This window comes from Peromyscus leucopus, chromosome 9, assembly GCF_004664715.2.
Source record: "Peromyscus leucopus breed LL Stock chromosome 9, UCI_PerLeu_2.1, whole genome shotgun sequence".
NCBI classification, from domain to species: Eukaryota; Metazoa; Chordata; class Mammalia; order Rodentia; family Cricetidae; genus Peromyscus; species Peromyscus leucopus.
Window position 1 is genome coordinate 49,828,438 of NC_051070.1, and position 18,305 is coordinate 49,846,742.

The window sequence follows — 18,305 nt, forward strand, 5'->3', positions numbered from 1 at the left end:
ATGGATCTATTTGCAGCATTCTACATGTTGACATCCAGTTATGCCAGCACCATTTGTTGAAGATACTTTCTTTTTTCCATTGTACAGTTTTGGCTTCTTTGTCAAAAATTATATGTTCATAGGTGTGCGGATTAATGTCAGGGGCTTCAATTCGATTCCATTGGTCCACATGTTGGTTTTTATGCCAGTACCAAACTGTTTGTATTACTGTAGCTCTATAGTAGAGCTTGAGGTCAAGGATTATGATGCCTCCTGAGGTTGTTTTATTGTACAGGATTCTTTTGGCTATCCTGGGTCTTTTGTTTTTCCATATGAAGTTGAGTATTATTCTTTCCAAGTCTGTGAAGAATTGTGTTGGTATTTTGATGGGGATTGCATTGAATCTGTAGATTGCTTTTGGTAAGATTGCCATTTTTACTATGTTAATTCTGCCTATCCATGAGCATGGGAGATCTTTCCATTTTCTTTCATCTTCTTCAATTTCTTTTTTCAGGGACTTAAAGTCCTTCACTTGCTTAGAGTTACCCCAAGGTATTTTATATCATTTGTGGCTATTGTAAAGGGTGATATATCTCTGATTTCCTTCTCAGCCTGTTTGTCAATTGTATATAGGAGGGCTACTGATTTTTTTGAGTTAATCTTGTATCCTGCTACGTTGCTGAAGGTGTTTATAAGCTGTATGAGTTCCTTGGTAGAATTTTTGGGGTCACCTCAGCCTTGCCTTATTCTTGATTTTAGTGGAATCGCTTTGAGTTTCTCTCTATTTAATTTGATGTTGGCTGTTGGCTTGCTGTAAACAGCCTTTATTATGTTTAGGTATGTTCCCTGTATTCCTGATCGCTCCAAGACCTTTATCATAAAGGGGTGTCGGATTTTGTCAAGTGCCTTTTCTGCATCTAGTGAGATGATCATGAGGTTTTTTTCTTTGAGTTTGTTTATATGGTGTATTACATTGACAGACTTCCGTATGTTGAACCACTCTTGCATCCCTGGGATGAAGCCTACTTGATCATGGTGGATAATTGTTATGATGTGTTCTTGGAGTCTGTTTGCGAGTATTTTACTGAGTATTTTTGCATCAATGTTCATGAGGGAGATCGGTCTGTAGTTCTCTTTCTTTGTTGCATTTTTGGCTTAGGGATCAGGGTAATTGTAGCCTCATAGAAGGTGTTTGGTAATGTTCCTTCTATTTCTATTGTGTGGAACAATTGAAAGAGTATTGGTATTAACTCTTCTTTGAAGATCTGGTAGAATTCTGCACTGAAACTATCTGGTCCTGGGCTTTTTTTGGTTGGGAGACTTTTAATGGCTGATTCTATTTCCTTAGGGGTTATTGGACTATTTAAATAGTTTATCTGGTGCACAGAAAAGCTTCTTTGAGCTGATGAGGCACTAACAATGGACACTCAGAAAGACATTCAGCCCCCAAAGCAGCAGCCAATGATATATATTTGTGGAGAGTGTCACACCGAAAATGAAATAAAGTCCAAGGATCCAATCAGATGCAGAGAATGTGGATACAGAATAATGTACAAGAAGAGGACTAAAAGATTGGTGGTCTTTGATGCTCGATAAAAAGTGGGAATTCAGGAGTGTTTTCATTCATACATGTGCCCCACTGGTGTTTCTCTTACAGATTTTGACTTAGCTTACTTATGACTACAACTGTAAACCTATGGTTTCATTTTAGAAATGTGATTGTATTTTGATACTTTGTATAAATAAATAAATAAATAAATAAATAAATAAATAAATAAATAAATAGTTTATCTGGTCTTGATTTAACTTAGGTATGTGGTACCTATCCAGAAAATTATCCATTTCTTTTAGATTTTCCAGTTTTGTGGAGTAGAGGTTTGGAAATCAATATGGCGCTTTCTTAGAAAATTAGGAATCAATCTCCCCCAAGACCCAGCTATACCACTCTTGGGCATATTCCCAAGGAATGCTCAATCATACCACAAGGGCACATGCTCAGCTATGTTCATAGCAGCATTATTTGTAATAGCCAGAACCTGGAAACAACCTAGGTGCCCTTCAACTGAAGAATGGATAAATAAAATGTGGTACATCTACACAATGGAGTACTACTCAGCAGAGAAAAACAATGACATCATGAGGTTTGCAGGCAAATGGATGGATCTAGAAATAATCATCCTGAGTGAGGTAACCCAGACTCAGAAAGACAAACATGGTATGTACTCACTCATAGGTGGATACTAGATGTAAAACAAAGGATGACTAGTATTGGTGAATTATTAAGGCCACTCCACATAGTTAGAAGGGAGGTTTATTTTGTGGGGTAACTTACAAGTGAAGGGATAGGTAACAGGGTCTGGGAAAGGTGCAGTCCGGCAGTGTTCTCTGGAGAACTCTGCTTGGTCTACCTTCAGCGTCCTAGGTCCAGGAACCAAGAGGGCCCGCGCATCCAGATCTCAGGTGGTCAGCATCCTCTCTCCACCCCGCCTTGTAGGCGTGACCATTACCAAAGCCTCAATGGGAGTTGGAACTTCCAGGTCAAAGATAGAATGGCTACCCACTACAGACTAAACTGCTACTCACAACTCCAGGGAGGCTACCTAGTAAAGAGGACCCTAAGAAAGACACAGGGATTGCCCAACGACAGAGAAATGGATGAGATCTACATGAGCAAACTGGTCGTGAGTGGAGGTAATGAAGGGCAAGGGTAGAGGGAATGAGAGCTTAGGGGAGTGGGAGATCCCAACTGATCAAGAACAGAGAGGGAGAACAAGGAAAAAGAGACCATGATAAATGAAGACCCCATGGGAATAGGAAGAAGCAAAGTGCTAGAGAGGTCCCCAGAAACCCACAAAGATACCTCCACAAAGATTACTGGCAATGGTAGAGAGAAAGCCTGAACTGACCTACTCTGGTGATCGGATGGCCAACACCCTAACTGTCGTTGTAGAACTCTCATCCAATGACTGATGGAAGCAGGTGCAGAGATCCACGGCCAGGCCCCAGGTAGAGCTCCAGGAGTCCAATCCGTGAGAAAGAGGAGGGATTGTATGAGCAAAAATTGTTGAGACCGTGATTGGAAAAAGCACAGGGACAAATATCCAAACTAGTAGAAACATATGTACTATGAACAAATAGCTGAGGAGCCCCAACTGGATCAGGCCTCTTGCATAAGTGAGACAGTTGATTAGCTTGAACTGTTTGGGAGGCCCCTAGGCAGTGGGACCGGGACCTGTCCTTAGTGCATGAGCTGGCTGTTTGGAACCTGGGGCTTATGCAGGGACACTTTGCTCAGCCTGGGTGAAGGGAGGAGTATGGTGATATTTTATTTGTACTAAAATGTGATTTGTATATTAATAAATAAAGTTGCGGGGGGGGGGTCAGAGCTATTAGCAAGCCATAGCAAAAGCTTGGCAGTGGTGGTGCACACCTTTAATCCCAGCACTTGGTAGGCAGAGCTAGGTAGATCTCTGTGTGTTCAAGGATACAGCCAGCATTGGAGACACACACCTTTAATCTCAATACCAACCATAGAAGACCTGGAGGTCTGTACAGACAGGCAGTGACTAGGACGTCATGTGGTTGGGTTTACAACCAATGAGAAGGCAGAACAGAAACTCTATAAAAAGACAGACACACAAGAAGTAGGTCTCTTTCGGAGAGGTAGGACAACAGTGACAGTGAAGGGTAAGGACTGAATCTACCAGGCTGAGCTGAATCCCCAGGGGAGTCCTTGCCCTGGAGGAGATGGGAATGGGGGGTGGGCTGGGGGAGGGCAGGCAGGTGAGGGAGGTGAGGAGGGGGCAGAGGAATCCGTGGTTGATATGTAAAATTAATTAAATTATAAAAGAAAAAAAGAATTTTTTTTTTAAAAAAGTGAAAGTCGTCGTCTGGCCTCTACACATGCCCTGTGGGGAACATTCACACACATACCCAACACACAGAAACATATCACACTATCTCTCTCTCTCTCTCTCTCTCTCTCTCACACCACACACACACACACACACACACACACACACACACAATTTTTTCTTATTAAAAAATGTAAAAAGAAATCTCTAATCTCTGCTGCTGAACAAGAAAGAAATATGCAGCTAGCTTTTCAGCTTCCTGAGCAAGGCCACAACTCAGAAAGCACACTCATCAGTTAGAGCTCTAACATCTATCAGTCCCAATACTTCAAGTCAGAGTCTAAGCTAAACCTAATAAAATGTTTAAAAAAAAAAAAAAAAAAAAAACCTGCCTTCCCTTTGAAAATCCTCAATCCTTTCAACCCTCCAAGGCAATATACAGAACAAATTAGCCACAAAACTCTTCCAAGACTGCGCTGCAATCGGACTCTTTAGCTGTACACTCCCATTACTTCCACATGAAACCCAACACACCAAAACATAATTCTCATCAAGTACAGTCCCATAAGAGTTAAAGAGCCTTACATAAAGTCCGTTTCTTGAAATGAGTTCTTGATCTACTACATCAAAATTAAAACTTTTCTTAACATGAAGATTCCTGGACTCCATTCTCTATAAAACCAGAATCTCCGAATTGGACTCAAAGAAATCTGAACTGGTAATAAATCACTTAGTTGATTCTTAAGGACCCTAGTTTGAGAACCTCTAACCAACAAGCCAATCCCATACAATAGCAAGTTACCACTAACTCATCTAGTTAAAAGCCTGGCTAAGGTCCACAACATGGTTCAGTAGACAAAAGTGGCTTTACCATACAAGCCTAGTGACCAGAATTCAAGCCCCAAAACCAGTAAAGGTGGAAGAAAAATGACTCCACAAAGTTGTCCTCTGAACTCCATGTGCACAGAGTTCACACACACACACACACACACACACACACACACACACACGGAGAAGAGGACAAAGAAACATTGAGAAAGGAGGAGGAGGAACAAGAAGAACATGAACGAGAGCAAGAACAAACAATAAAAATTAAACCTGGATAACATTTCATTTGGCTAACTGAATACCTTAGTTCCGTGTCACTCCAAAATTAAATGCAGCAACTTCCCACTGTTCTGGATGTCTACCTCCTGACCTGCTCCTAGATATCACCAACAGCTATGAGTCTTATACCACCCAAAGACATATACAGTAACATTCACAGCAGCCTTACTCATAGGACAGAAATGTAAACGGCCTAATTGTTCATCAACAGAATAAATTATAGTTACATAGTAGGATACTTCAGAGGGGGAAAAAAAAAACACTGCTGTTCACATAGTAAATTAAAGTCACAAATGTAATGCTGAAGTAAAGACACCAAAGATAAGAATAAAAACTTCCAAGATATTTCCTATTTTTACTATATTTTTATATTTATGTATGTGAGTCCACGGGTCATGGCACACATGAGGCCCAAGGACAACTTGCACAAGTCAGTACTCTCCTTCCACCATGTGAGTCCCAGGGATCCAACTCAGGTCTTCAAGCATGATGGCACCTTTACCCACTGAGCCATCCTGCCAGCCCCTGTGTTTTTTACATAGCTCAAACCAGTCAAAAATTAGCCTGTGGTGGCAGAAGCCAGAACCAGTAACTACTTTTCAAGGAAGAACTGGTAAAGGAAGAGCACAAGAAGCTCTCGGGAGCTGACAATTCAGACACCCATCTTACCTGAGTGACGACTTAGAAGCTGTACACAAACATAAAAATCAACCTAGCCATTAAATCTAACCATAGATTTTATTGCACATAAACTATACCTCAAAAATAAAGGTGGAAGAAGAACCTAGATAAACCTAGTAAAGGTTGTCACACTCATTTTTTTTATGTTTCTGCAGGAGACAGTGTGGCACTAATGCTAAAACTTTTAATGCTGGGGCTAGAGAGTTAGTAGCACAAACTAACACACATACAGAGGACCCAGCTCACAGTTGCATGTAACTCCGGCTTTGGGGGATCAGGTGCTCAATTCCAGACTCTACAGACACCAGCACACATGTGCACATACCCATGCAGTCATATACATACATAATTAAAAACAAAATAATTTTTAAAAGAGTCAATCAGCAGTATATACCACTAGATGGCACCTCCTCAGCCGCATGCATCAAAAAGAAATACCAAAGAAAAGGATCCCAATTCCTAAAACATAAAATCTAAAGGATACTGTAGGTACTACACATTAGATATTATTCACTTTAAATGAAGTTCCTACATATATGAGTGCACTATGTTTATTGGGGAGAAGGTCCTATTGTTTTGTCTTGGTTGGTTTATTTGTTTGTTCTGAGGTGGCCCAGGCCAGTCTAGAACTTTATGAGTCAAGTGATACTGATATCCCAGTCCCCGGGTAGCTGGTACTACACTTATTAAGGGTTCCAAAATGTTTTATTCTTTTTGTTTGTTTGGTTTTGGTTGTTTGTTTTTCAAGACAGGTTTTCTCTGTGTAGCCTTGGCTGTCCTTGGGCTTGCTCTGTAGACCAGGCTGGCCTTGAACTCACAGAGATCTAACTGACTCTGCCTCCCAAGTGCTAGGATTAAAAGTGTTATATGAGCTAGGTGGTGGTGGTGCATGCCTTTAATCCCAGCACTCGAGAGGCAGAGGCAGGTGGATCTCTGTGAGTTCGAGGCCAGCCTGGTCTACAGAGTGAGTTCCAGGAAAGGCTCCAAAGCTACAAAGAGAAACCCTGTCTCAAAAAAAAAAAAAAAATTATATGATATGTAAGTATCCAGGGGTGAAATGCCATGATAGCTGCAACTTACTCTCAGGTGTTTTAGCAAAAAGAAATGGTGTGATTTTATATACATATATAATTTTGAGATTATAATTTAATTACAATATTTATCTCTTGCCTTGCCTTTCCTCCCTCCAAACTCTCCCATACACCCCTCTCAAATCTTCTTCAAATTCATGGCCTCTTTTTTCACTAGTTGTTATTGTATGCAAATATGTATTCACATATACATATATATTCCTAAATATATATAAATATATATTCCTATATGTTCAGTCCTTCCAATGCTACCTGTATGTATGTTTTCAAGGATGATCACTCAACACTGAGTAACTAATAGATGTGCTCTTCCCTGGGGAAGGCCACCTCTCCAATTTCCAGCTTTCCTCAGTTGCCTGTAACTCTTGGTGTCGGGTGGGGGCCTTGTGGGCTTTTCTTCATCCAGTCTGGCACATCCACTGGTGTCCTCCTTGTTCAGCTCACATTTGAGCAGTCATGTCAGTGAGACTTTTGGGTACAGCTTCTGATATTACTGAGACACAATCTCAAAACAGACTCCCTGACCCCTGATTCCTGGCTCCTACAATCTTTATGGCCCCTCTTCCTCAATGTTCCCTGAGCCTTAGGTATGAGATGTTCTGCAGATGTATCCACTGGGACTGGGCTACGCTACTCTGCATTTTAATTGATTGTGGTTTTCTGTAGGGAGTCTCTATTTGTTGCAAAGAGAATTTTCCTTGATGGGGGATGAAGACTACACTTATCTGTGGGTGTAAGAACAAATGTTTATAGACTGTTGTTAGGGATTATGCTGGTTTAATAAATTAGTAGCTGTAGATTCTCCTCCAATAACCATGACTTCAACAGCACTGAGTAGTAGCTAGGCTTTCCAGTATAAAGTGGTCTCTCTCTTACTGAGCAGATCTTAAACCTAATTAGAAAGTTGTTGACCACCATCAAGGCATGTGTGCCACTACCGCAGCCTTAGAGTACCACCACTGGTTGTTGATGTGGTTCACTGGCATCACAGTCAGGGAGGACTGTTGGGTAGGACTGTTGGTTGCCTTCCTCCTTTGGGGAGATTTCAAGGTGCCTTTCATGAAAGCCAGTCTTCAGGGAGGGGGCAATTGGATCAGTTCCAGATCAGGGGTCTCTGGGCCCTGTTTCTGAAATACATGGTGTCTTCAAGAACAGATTTATCTTCCACCTCTGGGGGTAGGAGTGGTAACCAAGGGCAACAGCAATAGGCTGTACATTTTGGAGTTTCTTGGACAACAATTCAAAAGAGGGCTTCTCATGTCCAGTACTGGGGTTTTTCTTAGGTGGTCTCTGACTCTTAGATACATGCATATAATATTTTAAAGATAAAGCATATGAAGCCAAGTAGTGGTAGCGGCATCCCACGCCCTTAATTCCAGGACTCAGGAGGCAGAGACAAACAGATCTCTGTGAGTTGAGTGATCTACAAAGTACAAAGCCAGGACTATACAGAGAAACCCTGGGGGGGTGGGGGGGGTGGGTGGGTGGGGGGTGTTGGGGTGTATGCTAAAATATTAAAATTAGGTGAAAGCATCACAAGTTTCCACTGTACTACTGTTGGAATACTTTAATTAGTCTGAGTTTGAGTTGGTTTTTTTGATTTTTTTTTTTTTTTTTGAGACTGGGTTTCCCTTGACCTCAGACATCCGCCTGCCTCTGCCTCCCAGAGTACTGGGATTAAAGGCATGTGCCACCATGCCCAGCTCTTTAAAAGAGTTTTAATGCCTGAAGTATTTAGATAAACTGCTTCCTTGCAGCACTAGCTGCTGTAACTTCAAATTTCATTAGTTTTAAATTCTGTTAGCTATACCAGCCCTGCATAATCCAAAGACTGGGCAGCATCAGAAGTTACAATTAGACAGGAGGAGGGAGTTTAGGTGTTCTACTGCAGAGGCTGTGGGTGGTAATAATAATAAATAATAATAACAAAATTTCTATTTTAAAGCAGCTGGAATCTAAGACGGCTATGTATACTCTTATCACAAAAAACAAACAAATATCTGAGGTAACAAAATGCTAACTACCCTGATTTAATCATTAAGTACACACAAATTAAAATATTATGTATCAACTAAAAAACTAAAAGGAAAAAGAAAAGGTGACCAACTCCAAAACAAACCTATGAATTTTTTTAAAGAACTTAATTGCTAAAATAATGTGTGACCTTGAACAAGTTTCCTCCTAAGACATGTGTCCATTTGGACAAGCAAGCTGTCAAGACTACTAACAAACTCCAAACATACACTCTTGATGCTCAAGTGACAGGCAAGAGCTGTAACAAAGACAACATACATCCCACAGGGAGAGGCGACGGCGTTTTTTAATGGGATTTCCAAACAGATGAAAACTATTAGAATGAAAACATACCTGTTCACTAAATCCTTATTTTCTAAAAACTAGGCATCATCATTTAAGGAAGTGGGGCGGGAGGGAGACTAAATCTATTTCAACTATAGTGTGCCTGAAGAGTTACTGCAGACCATAAGCAAAAACTCTGGGACTATCTCAGAAACATATCTTGCTCTGGAAGTTTTAAGGCATTAACATGAAGGGCCAATTTTTACGGGGCTTGTTTAATTGGTTTGTTGTTGTTTTGAGACAGGGTCTCCAGGAGCCTACGCTGGCCTTGAACTCTCTATGAAGAAGATGATGACCTTGAATGTCTGATCCGCTTTGCCTCCACCTAGAATGCCAGGATTACAGAGATGCTGCGGCTGGAACCCAGGGCTTCCTACAGGATAGGCGGGTCCCCGACAAAATGAACAGCATCCCCAGCACCCAGTTTTGATGTTCTTGGCGTTGGAGAGCACACACAAGCACACCCACAGCTTCAGAAAGGGGCAGCTGTGGAATCAAACTCAGCAGCCTTCACCTCGCCTGCTGTGTCTGTCTCTCAGGCCAAAGTACTTCTCTCTCGTCATCAATGACAATCGGTCTTAATGACAACCCCGGTGCTGCTGACAAGCCTAATGACCTCAGGTCAACATCTGTCACACTCTAAGTATCGAGCAACAAGGCAACAAAAAAAGAAGTCGGTGCTACACCAGAGTCTGTCCAGAAATAAGAGTCCTCTAAAAGATTCCTTCCTTACTCTCCCGGCTAATCAGCTGGAAAACTTAAAACTCGTCCCTAGCACTCGCTGCCAGGACTGACTGATCAGAACACAACTCCTTGGGGAGGAGGGTAGGTGGGCCGACTCGGCTAGTGTTCCAAAGTCCTTCCCCCGCATCGACAGCTCCCGGGACACGAGAGTACACTTGAAGGGCATCCCCTCTTCCCCAAAAGGGGCCCGGAAGCGTCGGGCCTGGGCCAGGACGACCCCGGGGCTCCTCTGGACGAGCCCTGCCACGCTCCTGGAGTCGAAGCCAGCCGGGCCGCCGAGGCGCCGGGCCGGGCCTTTTGGGGACGCGGGCTGCAGCGGAGCGGAGCTGCCCGGGCGCCGGCTCGCACTCCTGGCTCGTAGCCTCCCCGCCCAGCCCCGACACAGCACCGCACCCGGGACCTGCCGGCGCCGCGGGCAGCCCAGCAGCCGGGCCGCGACCCCGCCGCGCGCCTCGCCCGCCCACACCGACACCCCCCGAGGCTGAAGGAGACCGAGCGGACTTACCTGGGCGGCGGCCCGCAGCGTCGTCTGCTGCCGGTGGCTCCTCAGGGCGGCCGCGGCCAACTGCCGGCCGTAGAACATGGACGCCGCCATTTCTGAGTCCGACCCGGTCCCCGCGGCACCGCGCAGGCGCAGAGACCGCAACTGCCTCCGCCGCCGCGTACCGGGTCAGCGAACCTGGGACAATCCCCCGGGGGCGGGGCCTCGCCGTTAACCCCGTCGCTGCCGGAGTGGCCTGGCCCGGGCCAACAGAGACCGAAACTTGGACCTCAAGAACTTTCACCACCTCCTCCTCAAAGTGTGCCTGCCCTGTGGCCAGAGGGCCACCAGAATGATTCCTAGAGAACTGCAGCGTCGCCACTTATCTTCCCTGAGCCCTAGTGGCCTCACCTGTTAAAAAAAAAAAAAGGGGGGGGGGGTTAATTCGTGATAGTGAATGTATGCTTTGAGTCTTTAGGATACAATAACTTAAGTAAAATAAAGTAGACACGCGCCTGATAAAGTTTGGCACTCACTAAAGCTGACTACACTCTGGGAACATGAGCAAAATGTCTTGGAACGAGAGCTGGAGGGATGGCTTAGTGGTTAAGAGCTGGTACAGCTGTTTCAGAGGACCTAAGCTCAATTCCCAGAACCCATGTCAGGAAGCACACCACTGCCTATGGGATCTAAAAACCCTCTTCTGGGGGGGGGGGGGCTGGAAAGATGGCTCAGTGGTTAAGGGCACTGACTGCTCTCCCAAAGGATCTGGATTCGAATTCTAGCACCCATCTGGCAATTAACAACTGTCTGTAACTCAAAGATCTGACCTGCAGGTAAAAACCCTCTTCTGGCCTCCCTAGGTGCCTGTACTCGCGTGCACATACATACAGCAACATACACACATACAATTAAAAGAAAATACTATCCTCCTGTGCACATACATACAGCAACATACACATACAATTAAAAGAAAATATATCACTTTTGAATTGGATAACATATTAAGCGACATAATCCAGGACCCAGAAAGAAATGTTACTTGTTCTTTCTCATTTAAAGATCTTATCTTTAATTTTTTTTATATGCATTTATGTGTGAGTAAAGGCTAAGGCCAAGAAACCACAGAGGAGAGAATAATATGCTTGGGGTGGGGGGTGTGGTAACTAATAGGACACAGGTGAGAAGGGGCAGGGAGGTAAGGGAGAGGAGGGGATCAACCAAAACTACATATAAAAAATGTCGAAAGGAAACCTGTTAGCTGTATACTAGTTTTTAAAAATATACCCACCCTACACATGCCTGGTGATGTATGCCTGCAACCCCAGCACACCAGAAGCTGCGGCGGGAGGTTAAAGACTTCCAGACTACTCTAAACTCAATGAAGCCCTGTCTTTAAGAAAGAGAGAGAGAGAGAGAGAGAGAGAGAGAGAGAGAGAGAGAGAGAGAGGGAGGGAGGGAGGGAGGGAGGGAGGGAGGGAGGGAGGGAGGAAGGAAAGAAAAGGAAAAGAAAAAAAAAGTGGGAGAAATATCCCAATATAAATAGGACCCATCAGCATCCTGTCATGGAAGGCATAAGAGTCTCAGGAGGCCCCACCCCTCCCTGAGGATTAATTGACAGCTAATGGTTGATGGTGAAGAGCCAATTTCTTCAGTGGAGTAAGTAGCCTATACTCTTGTGAGCGAGCCTACTGAAACCCATTCAGTCATTGAAGAAAACCCATAAAAGTGAAGTGAGATTATTTGGGAAGAGGAAGGGGATCTGCAGAATTGGGAGGGAAACAGAAGAAGAAAACAGTTGAATGTGACCAAAATGCATTCTATATTGGGGCTAGAGAGATGGCTCGGCAGGTATGTGTAGCAGGAATCTTCAAAGTTCTTATTAATAAAATCAAACCTGAGGCGAGTTATTGGGGTCCATGCTGGTAGATCAGAGAGACAGAACAAGCCACAGCTATCTCACCTCGCCGGATCCTCAGCTGGTCTTGTCTCCTCAGACTGGAGGCCTCTGAGTCCTCATCCGGAATGGCTCTCAGCTGAATTACTGCTCAAAAGCCTGAATGCTTAACCAGCCAAATGCTTAACCAGCCAAAAGCTTCTCGTTTCTGGTCCTCATGCCTTATATACCTTTCTGCTTTCTACCATCACTCCCTAGGATTAAAGGCTTGCTTCCTGGGATTAAAGGTGTGAGTCACCATGCCTGTCTGTTTCCAATGTGGCCTTGAACTCACAGAGATCCCAGATGGATTTCTGCCCCTGGAATGCTAGGATTAAAGGTGTGTGCTATCACTGCCTAACTAGTGGCTTTTCTGTCCTCTGACCCCAGATAAATTTATTAGAGTACACAATATTTTGGGGAACACAATACCACCACAGTTATGAGCACTTAGTGTGTGATTCCCAGAACACACATGGCAGCTCGTACCATCTGTAACTCCAGTTCCAGAGTATCTGACGCCTTCTTCTGGCCTCCAAGGGCGCCAGGCATGCAAGTGGTACACAGGTATACATGCAGGCAAAACACTCATACACATAAAATGAAAATGTAAAATGTATTAAAAACAAGTGTGAAATGTTATAATGAAACCTATTATTACGTATAGTTGATATATGCTAACATATGCTAATTAAAATGTTTGAAATGAAAAAGCAAAGCAAGAAAAGCACCCCAGGGCCCACCCCAAGGAAAATTAGGACATTTTTATTAGAGTCTCTAGGTGGGGCAGACACATACATCATAATTTCACTTCCTGGCACTGTGATAAAACACTCTGACAAATGCAACTTAAGACAGGAAAGGGTGTTTGGCTCATAGTTCCAGGTTACAGTCCATCATTGTGGGAGATCAAGATGCTAGGAACCTGAAACAACTAGACACATTACCTGCACAGTCAAGAGCAGAAAACCATGGGTTACTGCCCACACACAAGTGCTCAGCTGTTTTTCTCTACTCCCATACAATCCGGATTCCTCACCCAGGAAACAGTGCCACCCACATCAAGAATTCCTCATAGACACGCCCACAGGCCAGCCTAATCTAGACAATCCCTCAGTGAGATTCGATTCCCAAGTAATTCTAAATTGTGTCAGATTCATAATTAAAGCCAACCATCACAAAAGCATGCACTGGCCGTAAAACCCCCTGTTAGCCAGATGACTGGGGTCTGCTCCCTTTCCCAGGATCACTGAGGTTTGACTTGTGTGGAAGAAGTACTGGGAATGTAGCTCAGTTGACAGAGAGCTTAACTGGCATGCAGGAAGCCATGGTTTCAATCTCCAGCACCACACCAAAGGGCACAGTGGCACATATCTGCAGAGTCAGCATTTCAAGTGTTGGAGGCAGGAGGATCAGAAGTCCAAAGGTAATCTTTGGCCACATAGTAAGTTCCAGGATGTGGTGATAACATTTTTTTCTGGAAAAGCCCTCTTGCCAGCAAAGAGACTGAACTTTTTCCAGACTCTGCAGCTGAGTTAATACTATTCCTTGAGAGCATTTAAGACTATGTATTCAACCTGTGTGCTTAGCCTGTTTGAGTTTAACCTATCTTTAGGAGCACAGTGTACCAGCCTAACTATGTCTTGGATGTCCAGCATAATCAACCTAAGTGAAATACTTAGCTTTGCTCTTAAGTTATGTACTCCTCCATGCCCTGACCCAGAGCAGTGTGTGTGTGTGTGTGTGTGTGTGTGTGTGTGTGTGTGTGTTGTGGTTCTCATTTGCTGAAAGCAGCCAAAAAGTTGAAAACAACCTTAAAACAAATACCCTATGGATGTTGGAAGCAACAAGTGGTTATAGGTTGATAACATCTGTTTGCAGGGTTGTGTTTGTTTGCTTTGGTTTTTTGAGACAGGGTTTCTATGTGTATGTAGCCCTGGCTGTCCTGAAACTCACTCTGCAGACTAGGCTGGACTTGAACTCAGAAATCTGCCTGCCTCTGCCTCCCTAGTGCTGGCCAGCCTGGGTTACAAAGCAAGTTCAAGGACAGCCAGGGTTACACAGAGAATCTCTGTTTAAAAAAAAAAAAAAAAAAAAAGATCCACCTGCCTCTGCTGGGATTAAAGGCATGTGCCACTATTTTTGTGAGTTCAAGGCCAGCCTGGGCTACCAAGTGAGTTCCAGGAAAGGCGCAAAAGAAAAAAGAAAAAAAGAAAAGAAAAGCAGAGCACAATTAACCATGTGAGTCCAAGGCAATTTAAGGGCATGTGGGTAAACCTAGAACTTACTTCTTCACTTACACTTATCCTGCTGTTTCCTTGGCTGCCTATTTAACTCTATGTGTATGACCTACATATTTCTGTTCATATATGATTTATGCCTACCTTGCTGTTTCCTTCATTCACATATGTAATTATACGTGTACAATACATATGCACAGGGAAGAGGTTTTTAAAGGCAAAACCGGCATTCTAGTAGCTCTCTTTACAGCTGGTTGGGGGGTGGGTAGGGGTAGGGAGGTGGTGGTGGTGGTGGTGGAGGTGGTGGTGGTGGTTATGCAAGCAATAAGTTTAACAGAAGCTAAGATAAATTAGCTGGGACATCTTGACCTTGGATTCCTAGGATAAAGTTGTGTAATTTTCAATGGGATTGTCCACCAAGTAGATCAAATTCCAGTTAAACCTAAAATGGCTTCAGCAAGAACACAGGATGGAGGAACCTCTGTAGTGTCTTGGCCTGTCACAAGTTAAGAGAGGACCTGAAGGTAAAATAGAAGCTAGGAAGGACTGGGTAGAGAGAGTAAAAAGGGAGGTTACATTTGCTCAGTACACAGATGTGGTGTGGAAATACCACACCGAAACCCATAAATATGAATTAGTAGATATCAGTGATACAACTAGTAGATACGAGTTATTTTTTTTTTTTTTTTTTTTTTTTTTTTTTTTTTTTTTTTTTGGATGTCGAATGCCGTTTATTGAAAGAGGGAAGAAACCTTAAATACGTACAGGCTTACAGCACAAATGGAGGAACCCCCGGAGGGCAGAAGTTCGCTGTCAATGGTCTACATTCCAGACTCAATGTTCTATATTCTTGCATCTAAGTAGTTAACGCCCAAAATGCAGGATAATTTACATATAACAGAAACACCGAAGGGAAACAGTGCCTAAGGAATTGGACAGAAATGTACCTGCGTGGCTTTTCTCCACAACCGAAATAGAGAACATTTCCATCATCCTCAAAGTTACCTCGTGTCCCTTGAGTAGGTTCCCGTCCATCTACCCTCAGCCCCAGCCACTGTTGTCTGCTTTGTGTTGCTGTGGATTAGGGGAAATCAGTATGGCTTTTATTTGTGTGTGGTTTCACTCAGCGTGACTCTGTGAAAAGCACACATGTTACTTGAGTCAGTTTTCTTCTGAGTAATATTCTGTTACATGAAGATGCTGTTATCCTATTGGTGTGGACCTCAGCTGTTTTTAGTTTGGATTATTATGAATAAATGATTGTGAACATTTATATACAATGTATGTGAACATATAACTTCATTTTTCTTCAATAAATGTTGGTGGTAAAAAAAAAAAAAAACGAGTTATTTTTTAAGGCTGAAGTTGCTTTACCCAAAAGACTCTTTTCACAGCAAAAATGTAACCTATATTTATTCAAGGGTCTTAGAAACTGGAGTGCACAGCACAGGACAGCAGAATGAGAAGCAGAAGAGAAACGGAGTTGGCTTTGCCATAAAGAAGAAAATGAAAAATGTCCCTCAAGTGCAACAGAGTTTCACCTTTGACCTCTGTGCTTCCTCCTTCACTGGACTGGTAAGAGTGACAGGGTGAAGAGAGAATGTACAGTCTTCAGGGGGGAAGACTTTAATTTTCCGGATCATTTAAGTGTGGTTCTCTTCATCTTCTGGTGCCCAGGGCCACAGCCACCACCACCCCCCAACTGTGTCTTACTGCTGACTTGAAAATCCCTAACAGTATATGGAGGCAGATGCAGACCCACAGCCAGATGTTAGGCAGGTTCCAGAATCTGGAGGCGGGAGGAGGAGAAGGAGGAGGAGGAGGAGGAGGGGGAAGAGGTGTAGGAGCCAGAAGTGTCAAGGACAACCCCAGGAAGGCTCATACACACAATCAACTAACCTGAGCTCGTAGGGGCTCACAGAGACTGAACCAACAACCAGGGAGCCTGCCTGGGACAGGCTTAGGCACTCTGCATATATGTTACAGTTGTGTAGCTTGGTCCTCTTGTGGGGCTCCTAACAGTGGGAACAGGCTATCTCTGATTCTTTTTTCACCCCCTTCGGTTTTTTGATACAGGATTTCTCTGTATAACAGCCCTGGCTGTCCTGGAACTCACAAAGATCCGCTGATATCTGCCTCTTGAGTGCTGGGACTAAGGGACTCTTTTACAGGCTTTTGGGACCCCACTCTTCATACTGGATTGCCTTGCCCAGCCTTAATACATGGAGAGGTGCTTAATCTTACTGCAACTTGATATGCCATCTTTTGTTACTCATGGGAGACCTGCCCTTTCCTGGAGGAGGAAGGTGCTGGGGGTTGAGAGGGGTGTGGGGGATGGGAGGGAGGGATTGGAAGGGGAGGATTAGGGAGATGCTGCAGCCAGGATGTAAAATAAACAGATAAATTTTTTAAAAAAATGACCAATAGTACAAAGTGCTGTGGAGAAATCTGAAACAACCCTCCTCACTCCAAACCTTTCCCAAGGACCGACATAAATAATAGCTGCTGGACAGGTAGTTCAATTCTTATATATATATTTTCTAAGTAGTTCTCCAACCCTGCATTTTACAGAGGGAAAGTGGAAGCTGAGAAACAATATGTAAGTCATCCAGTATCTCATGTTCTATTTGGCTGTTCCCAACTCTGGTGGTAAGACAATAATTGGAATACAGTTGAGATTCATAACCCTTCCATCATTTTATTTAACCCCTCTTCTCTCTCTCTCTCTCTCTCTCTCTCTCTCTCTCTCTCTCTCTCTCTAATTTTTTTTTTAAGATGAGTTTTCTCTATGTAGTCCTGGTGGTCCTAGAACTTACTATGTAGGCCTTTAACTCACAGAGATCCACCTGCATCTTCTGGGATTAAAGGCAAGCATCACCACACCTAGCATCTCACCTGTCATTTTTTAACCTCCTACCTTTCATTCCATTTAATTAGTCAATCAATTGATTGTATTAATCTCTAATTTCTAAAGGAATATATGTTAGCCAAGGACGAGTTTTAAGTTGCAAATAAATGCATGGGCTTTGAACTGAAAGAAGTTAAACTTTGACTTTTAAAAACCAAAGCTCAGAAGAATTCATGAAAAGTTCATGCCCCAGAAAAGCAATTGAAAGTTCTATAGGAACAAAAAGACCAAAAATAAAAACCAGAATTCCCACACTTTATTTCAATCAGACTTTGACTGCTTGGAGCCTGACCACTGTGAGGTAAAAAGTCTGAGCTCACCTCCCAGTTTTGAAACCCCACCAATCCCTGAGCTCTGAGCTCGCCCCAAGCTCAGGACTTGAAATCCCACCAATCCCCACCCTGGAAATCTCTACCATGAAAAACTCTGTCCCTAGGAAACCCTATATAAGCCTGCCTTCTGCTGCTTCTCTCCTGAGCAGAGGCAGCCACCCTCTTGTGTTTTTCCAGATAAATCTCTTGTCTGAAGTTTGTTTTGCAATGTGACTTTGTGGTAATTTCTTGTTCCCGACTGCCAGGATACCTTCCCTTCAGAGCTGTAACACTTACACTTACAGCAACAAGTACAGCCTCACCCCAAATGGCCACACACAGGAAAGGCAAATGACATTATAAAATGTATAGGTGGGGGGGATTTGCTCACCTTTAATCACAACACTCCTCTCTGTGAGTTCAAGGCCAGCCTGGTCTGTGAAGAGAGTTTCAGGACAGCTAAGGCTACAGAGAGAGACTTTGTGTCAAAAAATGAACTAAAATTTATGAGTGATCTGCCCACTTAAAACCATGTCACTTCTTTTAACTGCCATAAAAGGACACCATACCCTCTTGGAGAGGGGAGTTGATTTTCTCTCTGAGAATTCTCTCATG

General features: G+C 43.5%; 2 protein-coding genes across 2 annotated transcripts in view; one reads left to right on the forward strand and one right to left on the reverse strand.

Annotated features, from left to right (window-relative positions):
* Sucla2 (succinate-CoA ligase ADP-forming subunit beta) overlaps window positions 1-10,462 on the reverse strand; it is a 47,569-nt gene extending 37,107 nt beyond the window's left edge. Inside the window, exon 1 of the mRNA XM_028877655.2 lies at window positions 10,320-10,462. Coding sequence (XP_028733488.1) covers window positions 10,320-10,409 — 90 coding nt within the window. The 5' untranslated portion in view covers window positions 10,410-10,462. The remainder of the gene's footprint in view (window positions 1-10,319) is intronic.
* Window positions 1,288-1,720, forward strand: LOC114698800 (DNA-directed RNA polymerases I, II, and III subunit RPABC4-like). The gene has a single exon (XM_037208392.1). The coding sequence runs from the start codon at window positions 1,399-1,401 to the stop codon at window positions 1,573-1,575; it is 177 nt and encodes a 58-aa protein (XP_037064287.1). The 5' UTR covers window positions 1,288-1,398; the 3' UTR covers window positions 1,576-1,720.
* Window positions 10,463-18,305: the final 7,843 nt, after the last annotated feature.

Excerpts from the sequence above, each read along its gene's own strand:
- LOC114698800 (XM_037208392.1), top strand. The coding sequence starts at position 1,399 with ATGGACACTCAGAAAGACATTCAGCCCCCAAAGCAGCAGCCAATGATA.